This window comes from Papio anubis, chromosome 11, assembly GCF_008728515.1.
Source record: "Papio anubis isolate 15944 chromosome 11, Panubis1.0, whole genome shotgun sequence".
In the NCBI taxonomy this organism is placed as follows: domain Eukaryota; kingdom Metazoa; phylum Chordata; class Mammalia; order Primates; family Cercopithecidae; genus Papio; species Papio anubis.
Genome location: NC_044986.1, coordinates 103,507,432 through 103,525,867, shown reverse-complemented (window position 1 = coordinate 103,525,867; position 18,436 = coordinate 103,507,432). Strand labels below are relative to the sequence as shown.

General features: G+C 43.5%; 1 protein-coding gene across 8 annotated transcripts in view; it reads right to left on the bottom strand.

Annotated features, from left to right (window-relative positions):
- PIP4K2A (phosphatidylinositol-5-phosphate 4-kinase type 2 alpha) overlaps nt 1–18,436 on the bottom strand; it is a 177,498-nt gene that overhangs the window by 38,685 nt on the left and 120,377 nt on the right. For 6 of the 8 annotated variants that reach the window (XR_002524201.2, XM_003903459.3, XM_021943110.2 and 3 more), the window contains exon 4: nt 15,266–15,418. The exons of the other annotated variants lie outside the window; for them this stretch is intronic. Coding sequence is in view for 5 of the 6 variants with exons in the window: in XM_003903459.3 (XP_003903508.2) it covers nt 15,266–15,418 (153 nt within the window). In the remaining variant the exon portion in view is untranslated. The remainder of the gene's footprint in view (nt 1–15,265; nt 15,419–18,436) is intronic. 8 annotated transcript variants of the gene reach the window in all.

Genomic DNA, 18,436 nt, shown 5'->3' with positions numbered 1-18,436 from the left:
TGTCTACTTTGCCAGGTGTGGTGGCTCACGCCTGTAATCCCAGCACTTTCAGAGGCTAAGGTGGGTGGATCACGAGGTCAGGAGTTCAAAATCAGCCTGGCCAAGATGGTGAAACCCCATCTCTACTAAAAATACAACAATTAGCCAGGTGTGGTGCTGCACACCTGTAATCCCAGCTACTCGGGAGGCTGAGGCAGAAGAATCACTTGAACCCAGGAGGTGGAGGGTTCAGTGAGCCGAGATCGTGCCACTGTACTCCAGCCTGGGTGACAGAGTGAGACTCCATCTTTCAAAAAAAAAAAAAAAAGTCTGTTTACTTTATCACCAAGTCTACACGCAGTTGTTCTCAAACGTACGGCTCACCTATGGGGCTCCTTGATGAATACCTAAAACTCCTGAGGATATAAATATGTACCAACCCACAAGTCATACCAAAGTTTATTAGATTGCAGTATTGCCAAGCTGCAGGTGGTATCAAAGGTTTAGAAAGCATTAATGGGTTAAAATTTTGCAGCAGAGAAAATTATACCCATTAACTCAATTTCTGGGGGGAAGCACTGGGAAAGGGGCACACTGTTGCATTTTCAGTGGAGGAACATTTCACTGGGTCTGTGAATGCCTGGGCTATGGACCTCTGTTCTCTAGCACGACGCGCTGTTGTAGGCAGATGTTGACACAAAGAGGCCTGAATGAGAATCCTGGTGGATTCTCCCAGTTGACCCAGAGAAAGCTGAGCACAAATTCATAACACCAGTGGGCCTAACTCCAAGGATTCCTACACACAGCAGCTGCTGGAGGGCAGCCCTGAACCAGGGAGACTGTGGATTCACAGCGACAGCGTTAGCCGGGGTCTCACGAGCCTCAGTCACGCTGCACAGCTAGGAGCCCCCCGATCCAGCTCCGTGTTCCTTACCTGTGTGACCTTGGGATAGTTATTCAACCTCTTGGTCTGCATTTGGAAACTGGGAGGTAATAATAGTACTTAATGATTAAATGAGTTAATTATAAAGTTTTTAGAACAGAGTCTGGCACATAAAAAGTAGTATAAAGTGTTATCTACCTTATGAACCTTTTCCATTTTCATCAAACCTCAAAACCCCCTCATCACTCTCAGTATTCATTCATAGAGGTCAAGTATGGTGGCTCACACCTGTAATCCCAGCACCTTGGGAGGCCAAGGTGGGCAGATAGCTTGAAGTCAGGAGTTTGAGACCAGCCTGGCCAACACAGCGAAACCTTGTCTCTGCTAAAAATACAAAAATTAGCCAGGTGTGGTGGTGCATGCCTGTAGTCCCAGTTATGCAGGAGGCTGGGTGAGGCAGAAGGATCGTTTGAACTTGGGAGGCAGAGGCTGTAGTGAGCCGAGATTGCACCACTGCACTCCAGCCTGGGTGACAGAGCAAACTCCTGTCTCAAAAAAAAAAAAAAAAAAAAAAAAAAAAATGTATTCATACATTCACTTAAAATACATATTGAGCATCCATCACATGCCTGGTACCATGAGCGGTGCTGACTTTGCATTGCGGAGTGGAGACGCCTGGTTCTTGTCTGTGTGCAAGTTATCCTATTTCAGGTGGAAAAGGGTGCCATGGGAGGGGAATGGCTTGTCTTCCAGTAGCCCCATCTCCCAGTGATACAGTTTGAATATACGTCCCCTCCAAACCTCATGCTGCGATGTGATCCCCAATGTTGGAAGTGGGGCCTGGTGGGAGGTGACTGGGTCATGGGGGTGGGTCCCTCATGAAGGGCTTGGTGCCATGGGGAGAACTGCTTACAGAAAAGGGCTTTCCAGTCTCCTTCCCCACCTCTCACCAAGCCATGCCAGCTCCCCACTGCCTTCCAACATGAAGGAAGCTTCCTGAGGGTCTCACTCAAGACAGATGCTGACGCTATGCTTCTTGTATAGCCTGCAGAATTGCAAGCCAAATAAACCTCTTTTCCTTATATATCACCCAGCCTCAGGTATTCCTCACAGCAACACAAACAGGTGAAGACACTCAGTGCTTGCACGGCGGATCCCCTTCGAAGAGCAGTCTCTCCAGTCACACTGGGACCAGTCTTGTCAGGTTCCTGGGCATCCTCCCCCTCAGTCCAGGATCCTCAACCTCTCTCCCTCCACTAGCAGCTTCTCAACAGCGCTTAAATGTGCTAAAGTTTCTCTCAGGAAAGCAACAAAAACAAAACACAAAACACCCCCTCAATTGCAGAGATGCAATTGAGGTCTGGCACTGCCTGGATCCTGGCTTGAACGCACACTTTGAGGGCAACTGGGGACACCTGATTATGCCACTAACTAGGTATTTGGTGATAGTAAGGAATTTATCAGCAATTATCTTATACCGAGAAGTCCTTATGTTTCAGAGAAGCATATCAAAGTATTTACAGAGGAAATGTGTCTGTGATTTACTTTTGAAACACTTCTGCAAAAATAAAATGATGCAAAATAAAATGTTAATAATTGTTCAATCCAAGTGATGGGTATATGCTACCAATTTTCTGTCTGTTTGAACATTTTTACAATAAAAAGTAAAAAGAAACACAAACCATTCTTTGACTGCATGTCTTTCTCCATCTCTGGTCTCTCTCCTGACTGGCTTCTTGGCAGAGTTGTCTATGCTTATTCTCTATTGCTCTGTAACTCCCATCCATTCTGCAGCTCATCCTGCTCTGGATTTTACTTTCCTATCCCTTCAGAGCAACTGCTCCCCCTGAGATCTCAATGACCCTTAAGTGGTTAAATTCGACAGATGCTTCTCCGCCTTTCTCTCTCTTGAATCCGATGAACAAACAGCGCTCTTGTCCAGGGCTTCCTTCCTCGGCTTCTGAGACGCTATGTTCTCCTGGCAGTCCTCTTCCTACTCTGTCCCACCTTTCCTGCTCTTTGGCCGATTCTTCCTCCTCTACATGCAAACTGTCAGGGCCCTGACCTAGATGTCCTCTCGTCTTCTCTTCTTCACTGTGTACAGGCTACCTGATCCACACCTTTTCTTTTCACTTCTATCTGTGTCTCGGTAACTCCCAAACTTATGATTCCCAGTCCATGATCTTTCTTTTGAGTTGCACATCCATATAGGATTCATGTAATATGGCTTTCTGCTCCACGAATGTAAGCTCCATGAAGATGGCAAGCACTGCCCTTAGCAGGACCTCATGTGTAAAAAACATTTCATATACAACTGTTGAATAAATAAACAAATGCAGCAAATAATTTTAAAAACCCAAGGTGTTTCCTACAGATGCCTACTCTCTCTGCTCTCTATAATTAACACCATGACCCTTACCTCCAGGTGTTGTAAATATGAAAATTCTAGATTTTGAAGGCAGAAAAAAACCTGTCATTTATGATGAAAGGGAAGCCCTAGATTTTTCTCATGATGGCCATGACAAGTGAAGAACTTTACACAAGAAGTAGGAAAAAAGCAGGCATATGTCGGGCATGAAAGGATGAAAAGAGGGTACTACAAAGTAACTGTTTAAGGATGCTCATCTTAAAAAAAAAAAAAAAGGCAGTCACATGGTTAACTCGGGGGAGAATTCAGAAATGGTCACAGTTTATCTGTTCTAGGGCTCTTACCGCACATGCAAACTGTATGACGCAATGTATCCTCATTCTCTAGCATCATGGGAGAAATAGAACTTTGAGGAAGGGGGTAGAGCAGAATCATAACCCTACTGATATCAATCTGTCACTGAGTAAGAGTAAAGAATCACATCCGATGATTTATACAGAATTCACACTTAAAATTATCTTAACTTCCCAAAGTTTGTATGCACTGATGAAGTTGATAAATGGTGTTCTCTTTAAACCACAGAATCACATGCACAGCAATTAGAGGACGTCTGCCTCCTTCCCCTCCAGCTCCTCTCTATCCTCACCCTTGGAGGGGAGGGGATCTTTGGGCATAACACGGCTTAGACGTGATGCTCCCATATCAACAACAGAGGAGCTTGCTGCCTTTAAGATGCCCCATTCTGGCTGGGCATGGTGGCTCATGCATGTAATCCCAGCACTTTGGGAGGCAGGGGCAAGTGGATCAATTGAGGTCAGGAGTTCGAGACCGGCCTGGCCAACATGGTGAAATCCCGTCTTTACTAAAAATATAAAAATTAGACAGGCATGGTGGCAGGTGCCTGTAATCCTAGCTACTCAGGAGGCTGAGGCAGGAGAATCACTTGAACCCAGGAGGGAGAGGCTGCAGTGAGCCGAGACTGCGCCACTGCACTCCAGCCTAGATGACAGAATGAGACTTTGTCTGAGAAAAAAGAAGAAAAAAGAAAAAAAAAAGACACCCCATTCTGATGAATGTGGAGATAAGGAAAACAGGACCTGCTGATGACTCAAGCAGGGCCAAGATGCAGCTAAGGCCCTGGGGTGAGGGTGGAGAGGGCAGAGGCAGGAAGGGGTGAGGGGTGGAGAGGGCAGAGGCAGGAAGGGGTGAGGGGTGGAGGGCAGAGGCAGGAAGGGGTGAGGGGTGGAGAGGGCAGAGGCAGGAAGGGGTGAAGGAGGGAGACTTCCACGAGCACCCACCGTCTAGATGTGGCTACAAGGCAATCCTTCCCCACTGGCAAAAGGACATCATCAACACAGTTGTCCCTTTCTGTGATGGTAATGTCTCGCTTTACAGACTCGACAGGTGCAGTGCTCTAATGGCCCGGAAGGCTCCTCTGTAGAATGGATGAGTGCCAACTCCTGTCTGCAGCCACTTTGAAGTCCCAAGGCAGATGAGGCCGCAAATGGACCAAACACTGAACAACGCTGGCCGTCCCTGTGTGGCTCAGAAATTAAGAGCACACACCAGATAAGTGGGCTTGTTCTCCTGGGAGAGCACAGGCAGCATGTACACAATACCGAAGAGTGTTCCTTTCAGCAGTTCCTCGAATAGGGCTTTTCCCCTGAGGCATTCCTCCTGGTGGCACAATGCTCACCTGTCATTTCCACCTGTCTGACTCTGCAGGTCACCTGTAGCTAAGCCCTCTGCTCACATCAAACAGCAGCTCTGCCTGGCACCTGAAGCGGAGGTTTCTAGATGTCTGTGATGCAGCCATGGCACTGAGCTTCCATCTGCATAGGTGCTGAAAATCTGCTCTCAAACTTTATAAAAGTGAACCTGATTATCACCAATTCTTCTTACACTTGCCATATGTAGCTAAGTCAATCACACTTATTCTTGGGGTCAGCTTTCCTATTCTCAGTGTTAAATTTACTACGTTACCTATGCTTGCATTTTACAATATTGTTTTTGCCTAGCTACTTGGGAGGCCGAGGCAGGAGGGGTGCTTCAGCTCAGGAGTTCAAGACGAGCCAGGGCAACACAGGGAGATCCTATCTCTTAAAAAAAAAAAAAATTGAAATACTCCTTTTATTAAGTACTGTTCACTTCTGCACTGTCATTGCTGGGCACCTCTTGTCACTTCCCTGCATTACTTACCTCATAATAGCTTCTGCTAATTCTAAGAGTGCTCTCAGAAACTTTCCTATATGATGGCTTTATTTTTTAATTTTTCATCTGTAACATGCATTTCCAACAGTAACAGTTTTCACTTTTTTCTGTCTTTTTTTTAAAAAACAATTTGCTTACAGCTGGGCATAGTGGCTCATGCTTGTAATCCCAGCACTTTGGGAGGTCGAGGCAGGAGGATCGCTTGAGTCCAGGAGTTTGAGACCAGCCTAGGCAACATGGCAAAACCCCATCTCTACAAAAAAAACAAAAGAAATGAGCCAGGTGTGGTGGCACATGCCTGTATTCCCAGCTACTTGGGAGGCTGAGGCAGGAGGATCACTTGAGGCTGGGAGGCTGAGGGTGCAGGGAACCGTGTTTGCACCACTGTACTCCAGCTTGGGCTACAGAGCAAGATCCTATCTCAAAAAAAAAAAAAAAAAAAAATCTACTTATAAATGATGTCATCAACAAAGGTCAAGTTTCTCCCTTCCTAATTCTCCCTCAGAACTTTTTCCTGTACTACTGTGGGCTTGTTAGAAACGTAATGCAATGATAAATTAGAGTCGTGGAATTAGGCTTTCAAAAACATAAAATGTTAACAGCCACCAGACCTAGGTTTCCTTTGCTCTTAGGCACTCACCGAGAATAACAAGGGTTATGAAGCCCCGATCTGTTGCTCTTCTCATGGAGAATGAAATGCCATTAAGAGATTCACAGCTGACTGAAGGTTGCAGCAGAGAGGGTTCTAAGTGATGTACTGCAACAGATAAATATTTATAACTCCGCATGATAGTGTGAACCTGGGCTCTGGCTTTCGGGAATTGCTGTTATTATCGTGTTTCACTCATTTTTTTAAAAAAGCTTAAAGTGACAATTTAATATAGCATCAAATTAGTACTTCAATGTAAAGTCTTGTTCTTGTTTCATTTAATGTTTTTGAAAGGTTAAATTATCTGTAATCCTTATTGTACCACGGGCTATGTTTATAGATTATTCCTACAACATACTTCACATGAAAGAAAAGGAAAGGGAAAGGAAGGGAAGGAAAATGAAGGGAAGGGAAGAAAAGAAAGAAGTCCAGGCAGCCTGAAATTATGGATTGCTCTGGTGTACAATGGCCAAATAAGTAAACAAATGACACAACTTTCTTTGAGTGGATGTCTTGGTATATTCGGGGATAATGGTCTGTAAGCGTCAGTTAATATAATTTATTTTGATTTCAAATCGTCTTGAAGTTAAAAAAAAAAACAAAACAAAAACCAAGGACTACATTTAAGCAAATGTAACAAATAATATAACAAATAAAACTTTACTGCTTTTCTTAATTAAGCTTGATAAAAATCAAGCTTAAAAGGAACAAGCATTTTTCTGTAGTATTTACACAAATTCTTCGTACTGAGATATGCAGAAATGCCTAAGTGCACACATGGATGTGCCTAATTCAATTAGTGACACACCATAATAAAGACCCATAAATAACATCATTAAAAATGAAATAACTTTGTAAAAAATACAATAAAGTGCGTTATTATATGTACATATGCCATTTGTTACAAAAAGCACAGAATGGCTGCTTCACACATGACCGCTGGCAGGGAGCTCTGACAAGCCCAAGGCCTCCTGGACAGCCCCATCCCAGACAGGAAGCTTAGCTGGTATCAAACGCAGGAAGGTTCCAGAATGGCTCCTGTACCCCACACACAATTGGGAGCTGGGGCCTGAGCGGCCTATGCCTGGGGCTGGGGGTACTGAGCATTTGAGCAGGTGCACCCGAGAGCAGGTGTGTCCAGGGAGCATGTGAGGAGCTGGGATCCAAGCCAAAGTGTTGGAGGTGCCAGACAGAGCCTGTCAGGAGCACATGGGTGCAGGGACACTGAGGACACCAGCATGGTGGGGGAGTGGGCCCAGGGGCTCCCACTCCTAGCAAAACCCTTGAAGGGTGCAGACAGAGTCCAGGGCTGGGAATCCCCACCCTCCTCTTTTGCAGAAACAAAACTCTCTGAAAAAGAGCCTCCCTAAATTAGGGGCAGAGGCCTTCCCAAGCATTGCAGAGGGGAAGATGAAGCTATGAGTTCAGCAAGACTCTCGGACACTAAAAAAGCAAGTGTAGCCACAGAGATGGGATGCCCAGATTCCCTCCAGGGAAGGCCGTGCTGCCCAGCTGAAGGTGTGCGGTCCGCAGAAGGCCTGCAAGGGCAGCTCCTTCTAGGTCTGCCTTCCAAGGGCAGCCTGTCATTTTGGCCCAACATAGGAGCCTCTAGTGCCCCACGAGGTTAGCCGAGGCTTGACTGGGCCAGCAAGGCAGTCTGACTTCTCCCTCTGCCCAATCTCACTTCTTTCCTCTTCCCTACATAAGTTTTGATCCTGATCAACATCTTGACCCCAAACTGTGTCAGCATCTGGTTGGACAAGTCACTGTGTGTGAGAGTTGGCAGACTGAGACAAATTCAGGCCCCCAGGAATTACAGAGGTGGGGACTCTCAGGAGTAAGTTTTGAACAGTTATGCGCAAAACATCTAAAGAAACAAAGGATGCAATTTCACAGATGAGCATAAAACAATAAACTATCAGGAATGAACTGTCAGATTTTGAAAAATCTTCTGGAAAACTTCTAGAATAAAAAAGATAATTGTTGAAATTAAAAAAAAAAAAAAAAGGGTTAGAACAGTTGAAGAGAGACTTAGGACTGGATGATATACTTTGAAGAATTTACCCAGAATTGGGCAGAGATGTTTGGAGATGGAAAATGGGAAAGAAAAGTTAAAGATGGGGAAGCCAGAATGAGCACATTAAAGATATACTTGTTGGAGAAACAGAAGGAGAGAGGTGAGGCTAAAAGAGAAAAGGACCGCGGAACTTCCAGGCCCTGGGGAAGAAGTGCCGCAGGAAAAGCTTGCTGGGGAGTGAGCTGGGCAGCTCCCTGTGAAACTAGGAGCAAATGGCTGAGGACGTTGGGAACAGAGGGCTACAAACGCCCCTGTCAGCAAGCTTCGGGGCACTCGTTGGGCCACAGGAACTCCCAAGATGACAAATACTTTCACCCGTTTCTAAAACAGAAGCAAGACGTGTCCGCAGCTTCCAATGGCAGCAGAGGGTCTATAGGGAGCTTGTGTTTAGTCTCATAATCTGATACTTACACAGCACTGAGAATATCCAAGTAGATATTGGATATCCAAGGAGGCTCCTCCAGACCCATTCAGTCAGAGCCCTGATGAAAGTCTAAGAAGCACTAATGCAATGTAGAACCTTTTCTCTTTTGGTGCTACAACCCTCTCCACTCTTTTTTGCTTTTAGCTTTTATGGTCCCTATTTTCTCAGTTTTGTTCTACTGAAGCCTCATCCTTTGAATAGTAACACCAACGTCCCTGACCTTCGGGAAAGGATAAGCAGATGTACTATCAGGAGATTTCAAGGAAGTCACATGCTCACCCTCAAATCCTTGAAATTTGAGGTGCTAATTAGCTTATTTAACAGGGAATTCAGATTTGGAGGCAAACCTTCTGGATTCAACTAAAGGTATTAATTGTTTCCCCAAATAAAAGGATAAGAAAGGAATTTAAGTCATTTTTAACAATTTCACCCATTTATCGATTCAGTCACTTTGAAATAAAAAAGTAAATTAAAATGCTACATTTCAAAAGCTATTAAAACACTCAATAATAATTTCATAAGGTATTTCTTGATCACCTACGTTGCAACTTCCCTTGGGTTACACTGTAAGGTCTATACAACTTCTGGGAGGTATGTTACCGACAATGCCTCTCAATTTTTTTTTTTTTTTTTTTTTGAGACAGAATCTCACCCAGGCCGGAATGCAGTGATGCCACCTTGGCTCACTGCAACCTCTGCCTCCCAAGTTCAAGGGATTCTCATGCCTCAGCCTCCTGAGCAGCTGGGACTAGAGGCATACACCACCAACCCCAGCTAATTTTTTGTAGTTTTAGTAGAGACCGGATTTCAGTGTGTTGGTTAGGCTGGTCTTGAACTTCTGGCCTCAAGTGATCTATCCACCTCAGCCTCCCAAAGCACTGGGGTTACAGGCATGAGCCACTGTGTCCAGTCAATACTTTGAAATTTTAATTCAAGTTGAAGCTACATGATACCAAAGCTCCCAATGAATTCAGATCAGTGGGGGGGAAAAGTCAGTCAATTTAAGAAAAAAAGATATTCAAGTGGGTTCTTTGCCTTTTTTTTTCCTTTTTGAATGCTCTAACATTGTTTAGCTAATCAGCTGATAACCATCATTTATAGGACCTGAGTTTCTTATAGCCTAACAGAAATGTGAAAAGGATATTTACAGCGAAACATTACTTTCCCAACTACAAGTAAGAGAAAAGAAAATGAAGTAAATGAAATTTATGAAAGTTTGCTGTGCTTAATGTGAATTCTCCATTGGTCTGAGAGATGATGCTTTCCTTTCTTTGCACAGAGTGAAAATTACGGTACAATTTGGGCAGGAAATGAAGAATAGAGCAAGATACTGGAACTTGGGGGAAAAATCTAACTCCTTACGGCTGAAATCTTCATAATTCTGCATCAGTGCCATAGCCTACCAGAAACCAGGCCCCCTAGTGGATTAAAACTGTTAAGGACTGAATGCCACATTAGAATGATTTCAACACGGAGGTGTAGGAAATTAAATACAAGAACGGTATTTAATTAAAAATCTTATTCAGTCACTCTTTTAGTACTTCTTTTTCTTTCTTTCTTTCTTTTTTTTTGAAACGGAGTCTCACTCTGTTGCCCAGGCTGGAGTGCACTGGCGCAATCTTAGCTCACTGCAACCTCCACCTCCTGAGTTCAAGTGATTCTCATGCCTCAGCCTCCCGAGTAGCTAGGACAACAGGCACGCGCCACCACACCTGGCTAATGTTTTTGTATTTTTAGTAGAGATGAGGTTTTACCATGTTGGTCAGGCTGGTCTTGAACTTCTGACCTCAGGTGATTCACCCACCTCGGCCTCCCAAAGTGCTGGGATTACAGATGTGAGCCACCACGCCTGGCCCGTTTAGCACTTCTTATACACCAGACACTGCTCTGAGCATGTTATAAATATGAATTCACCTAATTAGCACAACACTCAAATGAAGGGGGTACTATTATCCAAATATTATAGACCAAGAGGTATCAAGAGTGTAGGTAACTTGCCCAAGGTCATGCCATTGGCCAGGGGCATCGCTGGGACCGGAAGGTGGCTGGCTGGCTCCAAGTCTTTGCTCTTGAACCACCTGCCATACCAGATAGCTGGGAAGGTCAGTGTGTCAGAAAATTAATCCCAGGAAGAATTTACTCAAACATTCAAATAACTAGCAATGTTCTACTTCTCCAGAGGCTGGCCTTGGGGCAATTTTAACCCTCCAGAATATAATTGCAACTGTGGCTGCCTTTCATTAAAACAAAATACAACAAAGGAAAAGGAAAAAAAAGGGCTGTTGGGTAACCAAAGTTGTCAGAAAGTCCACACAATTCACTCCACGGGAGAAACCCTCTATGAGAGCCTCTCAGCAACTGATATGCAATTGAACAATCTGCATTCCTTGTCTAGATTTGGAAGGTTCAGAAGCCCAGAGAATTCCAAGGTAAGAGCAACAACAAGCAAGAAGAAACAGAAGAACTGACGATCACTACTGAAGCAGGAGACAGAAAGTTTCTTAGATACAAACCCTAAAAGTACTCTAGGTCCACATAAAGTAGGAATGAAGGCCTGACATATACCTCAAATACCTCTGAGCATCTCAAACCACAGGGAGAGAAATGCAAAGCTTGACAGGCCTCTCTGGGTTTACCAGTGAGAGGCCTGTGCCCGGTCACATGGAATCACGCGAGGGTACGCCAGGCTGAGCCCACACCCAGTAATATTCATCAAAATCTTGTTTGGAAGTGGCATACAAGAACAGCCTGAAAAACATTTAAATAGAAGCCAGACTGGGAGAGGGCTAGGCAGCCGGTGTGCATTGTGGCCTTTCTCTGTAGAACAGCATTTACTAAATGTAAACTACACGTTGGTGTGGCCTCTGCTAACTGCTGCGGGTGTGATGTTTGACTCGGCAGACCGGATCTTCCTTCATGAACACCTGCCAACCTAAGCAGGGTCCCAGCCCTGCCCTCAGTGAGCCTAGCAGGGGTCACCCCAAATAGATCAGTATCAAATAAACTGTGTGAATGATGAACCTTTTATGAGGTTTCTGTGGCATTCTCTGATTACGGAATTAACACTGTTACTCTTCACTGCTGCTGTAGTTTTAAAAACCTCTTCTATGTGAGATTTTGCTGAGATGTATACAAGTGGCATGTTCATCTTCAATGGTCAACATTTGTGCCACCCACACATTTCCTTGTCCTTAATTTGTTTTTGTTTAAATGTAATTTAAAAGTGGACAAATTAGCAAAACCAGAAACAAAAACGAATGGTGCTGCAACCGTGGCTATATTTACACATGGCCTATATTGATAATTAGCAGCCTATATGGACCTTTTTTTTTTTTTTTTAAGTTCTCTGACATTCTTGTATGTTTCTCAGCCTGTGTCAAGGATGTTGTTTTATCAGGTCAGGTGTCTTGTGTCTGCTCTCCGGGGAACTCCTTAGAGTCAACCCTGTTGGATTTTAGTACCAAGACCACTTACATTTCTCCCTGGCAACAGACTCAAAGTGTCAAGCATGCTGGTCATCTTGGCATGAATGTCTACACTCATTCCAGGCTCCATTTTGTGCCTTTATCTTTCTGCCTCCTCCTTTTCTTTTTTTCATTTATTCTAGCCTGTATTTCCAACTTCTTTGAAGGCCACCTTAAATCCTTTCTAGAATAAGGTCAAGAGTGAATACATGAATAAATGAATGAATGAATGAATGAAATGCAGGTGCAGAAGCTGAGTTCAGAGATCACCCAAGAGGCAGTTCCTAACAGGTGAGGATCTACGTCTCCTGACTTCAACTTAGTGCCTTCTAAATAATTTACATTAATAATGTGATTCTCAATCATTAAGACCCTACAAATTATATTTAAAATATTCTGTTTATAAAAACAAAAAAAATATAAATGTTGGATAAAGGAGACTTTTCTGAATAAAGAACACACCAAGAAGATAACAATTTTGTAGCAGTGGAACAAAAGGAAGTCTTTACACTGTTAAAGCTCCTGGGAGGTGTCAATAGACTTATTTTGATCCCACACTTATTTTAACACTGGGGATGTGTCAAATCCCTATGTTAGGTTACAATAACTACCCCAGAGAAAACATTACAAATTGTGATTTTTGTAAAGTCAAAGGATGCTAAACTCAAAGTTGTCATCAAGAAGTTGATACTTCAATTGTGTGTCACATTTTATTAGCATGGTATCCTAGCCATCTATCAGAACAATATGTTCTCATCAGTCATGAGATATCACTTTGCTTTGAATGTTCTGAGACAACTGAAAGAAAGTATAAAAAGAATGCATAAGTACAACATCAATTTCCAGAGGAGAAAAAATGAAAAAGTAGACTGTTTAAAAGGTGAAGAGTTAAAAGCTGCAACCTGTAATTCAATTCATTTAGATAACAGAGCCTCAATGTCTTCCCCCTCACAGGTACCGTCCTGACACTTTAAAATTTCCTTTAGAATAAGAGGCAGTAACATAAGCAGTGTAGAACAAATTTCAAAAGGAATAGATATTATAAAAGATTTATTAGATACGAAATGAATTTAGAGACTGACTGATTTTAGAAGACAAACTAGAGGCAGTACCACATTTCAAAAACAGAATATAGCTCAAAGATCTTTATAGACTTCACTGCAAGCAAAATGTAATTGATCATACTTGCAAAGATTGGAAGAATAAGCAACTGCCAAGAAAGAATCCATGATATTAGAGCATCATGCATGACCCCAAAGTAATGCTTTGGAAGGGATGTTTAAACAGACATCTAGGAACTCACAAGTCCAGGCCAGTGCTGCCTTCAAAGCAGATGCTTAGTAAGTGTGATTGTTTACACTTGAGAATCATTTTATTAATATAGTCAGGGCCTGTGGCACTTTATTTTGAATACCCTTTGTGACAGCCAATTTCTACCTTTGGGGAATTGGGAGCTGTTTAAATTAAAAACACAGTGTGACTCTGCTATGAATGGAAAGTTTGTGACCCCCAAAATGCTCATGGTGAAACCCTAATCCCCAAGTGATGGTATTAGGAGGTGGGGCCTTTGAGAGGTAATTAGGTCATGAGGTTAGAGCCCTCATTATGGGATCAGTGCCCTTATTAGAAGTGACAGAAGAGGGCTTTTGATCCTGTCCCCATCACCCTATTCCCGCCAACGCAGGTGATGATACAGTGAGAAGCTGGCCGTCGGCAAACGAGGAAGAACCCGACCATACTGGCACCCTGATCTCAGACTTCAATCTCCATAACTGTAAGAAATAAATTTCTGTCATTTAAGCCACCCAGTCTACGCTTTTTTATGACAGCTCAAGCTGACTAAGATCCTAAAAGCATCAACGTGTGTATGTGTTTTAAACACCAGTTCTGAAGATGATTCCTGGGATGTTGCAACAGCAGACATGTTCATATCATATGACTACAATTTCTCAAAGTGACTTAGTTGTTATGTCATTTTTATATCATAGATGTTATCTTGATAATATTGATGCTATGGCCACCACCATACATTGAGTATCTAGTGTGTGACAGACACTGTGCTAAGTACATGACATGCATTTTCCTATTTAATCTTTAGAATCCATATTAGGTGTCATTATTATCCTGACTATATAAACAAAGACACTGTGGCTTCAAAATCCAGGCAGGGTGTGGAGACTCACACCTGTAACCTTCGCACTTTGGGAGGCCAAGATGGGAGAAATGCTTGAGCCCAAGAGTTCAAGACCAGCCTGGGCAACATAGCAAAACTCCACCTCTATAAAAACACAATTTTAAAACATTAGCCAGGCATGGTGGTGCATACCTGTGGTCCCAGCTACTTGGGAGGCCGGGGTGGGAGGATTGCTTGAGCCCAGGAGGTTGAGGCTGCAGTGAGCTGTGATCACGCCACTGCACTTCAACCTGGCGGCAGAGCAAGACCCTGTCTCTAAAAAAACAACCAAGTCCAGAAGTCACATGGTTAGTAAGTGACAAGGCTGGGATTTGAGCCCAGGATTGTCCAACGCTGGACTTCACGCTCTTACACTCCATGGTGAAGGAGGCCTCTTACAGTGCGGGCTGGGCCTTGGGAACATGTGCTGTACCAGGGAAGCTTGTGCTGGAATTTACTCCATGAGAGGCAGATTGCTGCTTCCAAGGATGGTCGATTTTACCTCCAGTGATTACAATGGAATTATGCTCGGGGATGAAAAGCGGGCAAGAAGCAGACCAACACTCACCTTCTAAAATCAGAGAGCTTGCTATGTAGCAGATTGGAATGGGGTGGGCCCTGCTGGGGCCAGGACAGAAGAACCACTGACAGCAAAATGGGATTTGGAGGTGTAAATGGATACAAACTCAGAGGTCAACACCCAATCTCTGGGACAGGCAAGAACTTCTGCCAAGTTGCCAAAGCTTAAGCTGAAAGATTTCAAAATCAGAGCAGTGATAACTGAATCTATTATACAAGAGTATTTAGGTTAAAAGTGTTATATAAATAATGAATGACCTTTATAGCATAAGCATGCCTAAACATGAACTGCCAGGAATCTGGCCACTGTAATTTTAGAACACCGGGTTAGAGGAGATTTTTATGTGAAATGTGTTCTTCTTGTTCTCTAACTATATATTTAAATCTTTGGCCTTGGTGAGAAATCGCTATGCATATTAACCTTCTTGGAGTTTCAAGTAAATATCAAGAAAAATTACCTGGTGGTATTTCTTCAGGATGTTGTGCATTTCGGCCACGTCTTCACTGGTAATGGTCTTGATGATGTATCTTTTGTCGTAGGAAGTGTGAAAACGAGCTCCACTGCGGGCCTGGGAGTCGTTGGGGAGGGGTGCACTCCTGGTCAGGGAATTCTTCCCGGGTGGGGTAAGAGGGGAAGGAAGGGGGGAAGATAACTAGTTAAAGGTGTGGCTTTCTTATTCCCAGAGAATTTGTCATCATTGGAAGTTTTCAAAAACATCTGTGTCTGGGATAAATTGATAAGTAGGATGACATTTTTACATGCATCATAACTCACATTGCAAGCCTTTCAGATGAAATGAAAACAGCTTGAATTGTACTATGATTCTAATATCCTTAAAGCAGACTAATGTCTACAATGATAATCAAAGTAACTTTAATCACTTAGTTCTTTTCAGAGTTGGACAAGATCTCAAAGTTTTCTTCTGAATAAAATTAGGTTCCAGTCATAAAAGAAAATTTTACAGTCACTGAGCATTTCCTTACATGACAGGTATCATGCCAAGCATTTTGCACAGATTATTTCCCCCAATTCTGATAACATTCCCATGCAATTGTTACGATTGCTATCATCATTATTTTACAGACGAGGAGATGGGGATGAGAGAGGCTTAGTATCTGGGCAAAGGGCACATAGCTAGCAAGGGAAGGGCTAGAATTCTGACTCCAGTGTGGCTGGCTCAGAACCCAAACTCTCAACTAGTAAATTACTTAACTAGTAAAGTACTTAACTTGCAGACTATGCTAACTGTGTGCCCCAGGAGGAGAGGGCAGGAGCCTGGGAGAGTGTCTTCTAAAACAGCTCCTCCTTAGGCAATTTGAATTCGGTCCATCCTCCACTCCCTACCGCCATTTTTGAGAACTACTGATATCCTGGAGGGTGGACACGGAGGGGCTCTGAGTAGGGGCTCTTCTGACATCATTCACTCCAAGATCTGGTTCATGCTAGTGACACTGGCTAGGCAGGTCTACCTTTCTCCTCCCATGTGACTTCTGTTCAGATCTCCTCTTTCTTACATCCTCCAAGAAGCCTCCTCCTTGTCCCAATCTCCTGACAATGGCTGTCCAGGCCATGGGGTCTAGCAAACCCCACACATGGTTAGTAAGTGACAGGGTGGGGATTTGAGCCCAGGATTGTCCAACGCTGGACTTCATGCTCTTATACTCCATGGTGAAGGAGGCCTCTCCCAGTGCGGGCTGGGCCTAGGGATGGCCTGTGTGGGATTCAAAGGCAAACACGCTTTCTCCTTTTAACTTCCTCTCTAGAGTGGGCATTCAAAGGCCTCAGTGGCCAAATGCTGTCAGGTTAAGGGAACATGGATATCTTCAGAGAGGCAGGTGATAGCTAGCTCTGCCCATGGATTTGCAAAAGAAAGAGTGCCTTTCTGTCTAGTATATTCCAGTCTCTTTATCCTTTCCTTCCTTTCTAGATGAAATCAACAGGACTGAACCACTTGAGGTAGAATCAGATTGCAGCAGTGCAGGGGTTCACGCAGGCCCTACCTATGCCTGAAGAGAAAAGTGGCCCACGAGCAAATCTTCCCCTTCTAGGATTCTCACCTCACCACCCTGGCATCCCCTGCAGTGGATCACACATTCTGCAATCGCACACCTTGACCTGAAGGCAAGCAGGCGCACCTGCCAGATGCAGAGTCAAGGCCACGAAGTAACTGAATCTGCTTTCCTTAGCTTATTAGAAAACTTGAGAGAAGGAAAAAAAAATCTACATAATCCCCAGTGACTTTAAATAGCAAGACTTGGCAGTGTTCAATTATTCTTAAGACAACTGAAATTTATTAGATAGCCTGAGAATGATAAAAATGAGTTTCAGGATGAAAATGGCTATATTAACAAGAGTTCCCTTCTTAATTACAGTGTTTTTTTCCTAAAACATGAACAAGATCTCCTTTATACTACTTCCCACTTAGAACAAAAAGGAAGAGAATCAAAGCGAATTTCCCCTGGTGGGGTTTTAAATGCTAGCCCCCAAAAAGCAATTCTTGCTCTTTGTTAATGGTCTTACTTTTTTCTTGCAATCACTAATTTGCAAAAGGGTATTTCTTCCAAATAAAACAAGAACTCTAGGAACTGTAAGATTGCAAATTATCTTCAGGCATAAAATCAAAGTGGGAACAATCAAGTTTATGAAAGCCAGGTGGAGTAGACCAAGTGGAACAGACCTTAAACTCTGTCAAACTGACAATACGTGTAAAACAACTTTTGGGGGGATGGGGAATAGTAAAGGAGAACTGTATTCAGCACAGGATGGAATTCCAGCAGCCTCAGTTTCATAGATCGTTTCCTTATGCACATTAGATAGGACAGTATAACATTCTCTCATGGGCCAATGGGGTGAAATAAAATTGAAAGCTGCATAGTCAGTGCATCTCAAACTCAACAAGCAACTGAATCACCCAGGGATCGTGTGAAAATGCAGATTCTGATCCAGCAGGTCAGGGGTGGGGCATTTTCAGAAGCAGATGCTGCTGCTTGAGTGGGTCTGCAGACCACACGTGAAAACCAAGGTCTATAGAACGGTGTTTATGCTGTGTTTTGCCGGCATGCAGCATGTACAGTCTAGTGTATTAAGTACGTTATAATTACAGACTTACCGGCACTCATGCCTTTCCCATTATATTCTCTACACCTCCAGTTCGATTAAAATGGGAAACTTTATAGTTCATAATAATAATCCATGGCATTTACTTTACTAATTAATTAAAGAAGGGTTTAATAATACTATGTACAAGTACCAATACAATGTATGGGATTTTTTATTTTTATTTTTTGAGGCAGGGTCTCACTGTGTTGCCCAGGCCAGAGTACAGTGGTGCGATCTTGGCTCACTGCAGCCTTGATCTCCTGGACTCAAGTGATTCTCATGCCTCTGCCTCCTGAGTAGCTGGGATTATAGGCATGTGTCACCACGCCCAGCTAATTTTTGTATTTTTAGTAGAGACAGGGTTTTGCCATGCTGGCGAGGGTAATCTCGAACTCCTGGCATCAAGTGATCTATCTGCCTGCCTTGGCCTCCCAAAGTGCTGGGATTACAGGGATGAGCCACCATGCTCAGCCCAATGTATGGGTTTATAAAGGGCTGGAAATGTAAAAGCAAATAATGTAGGAACTCC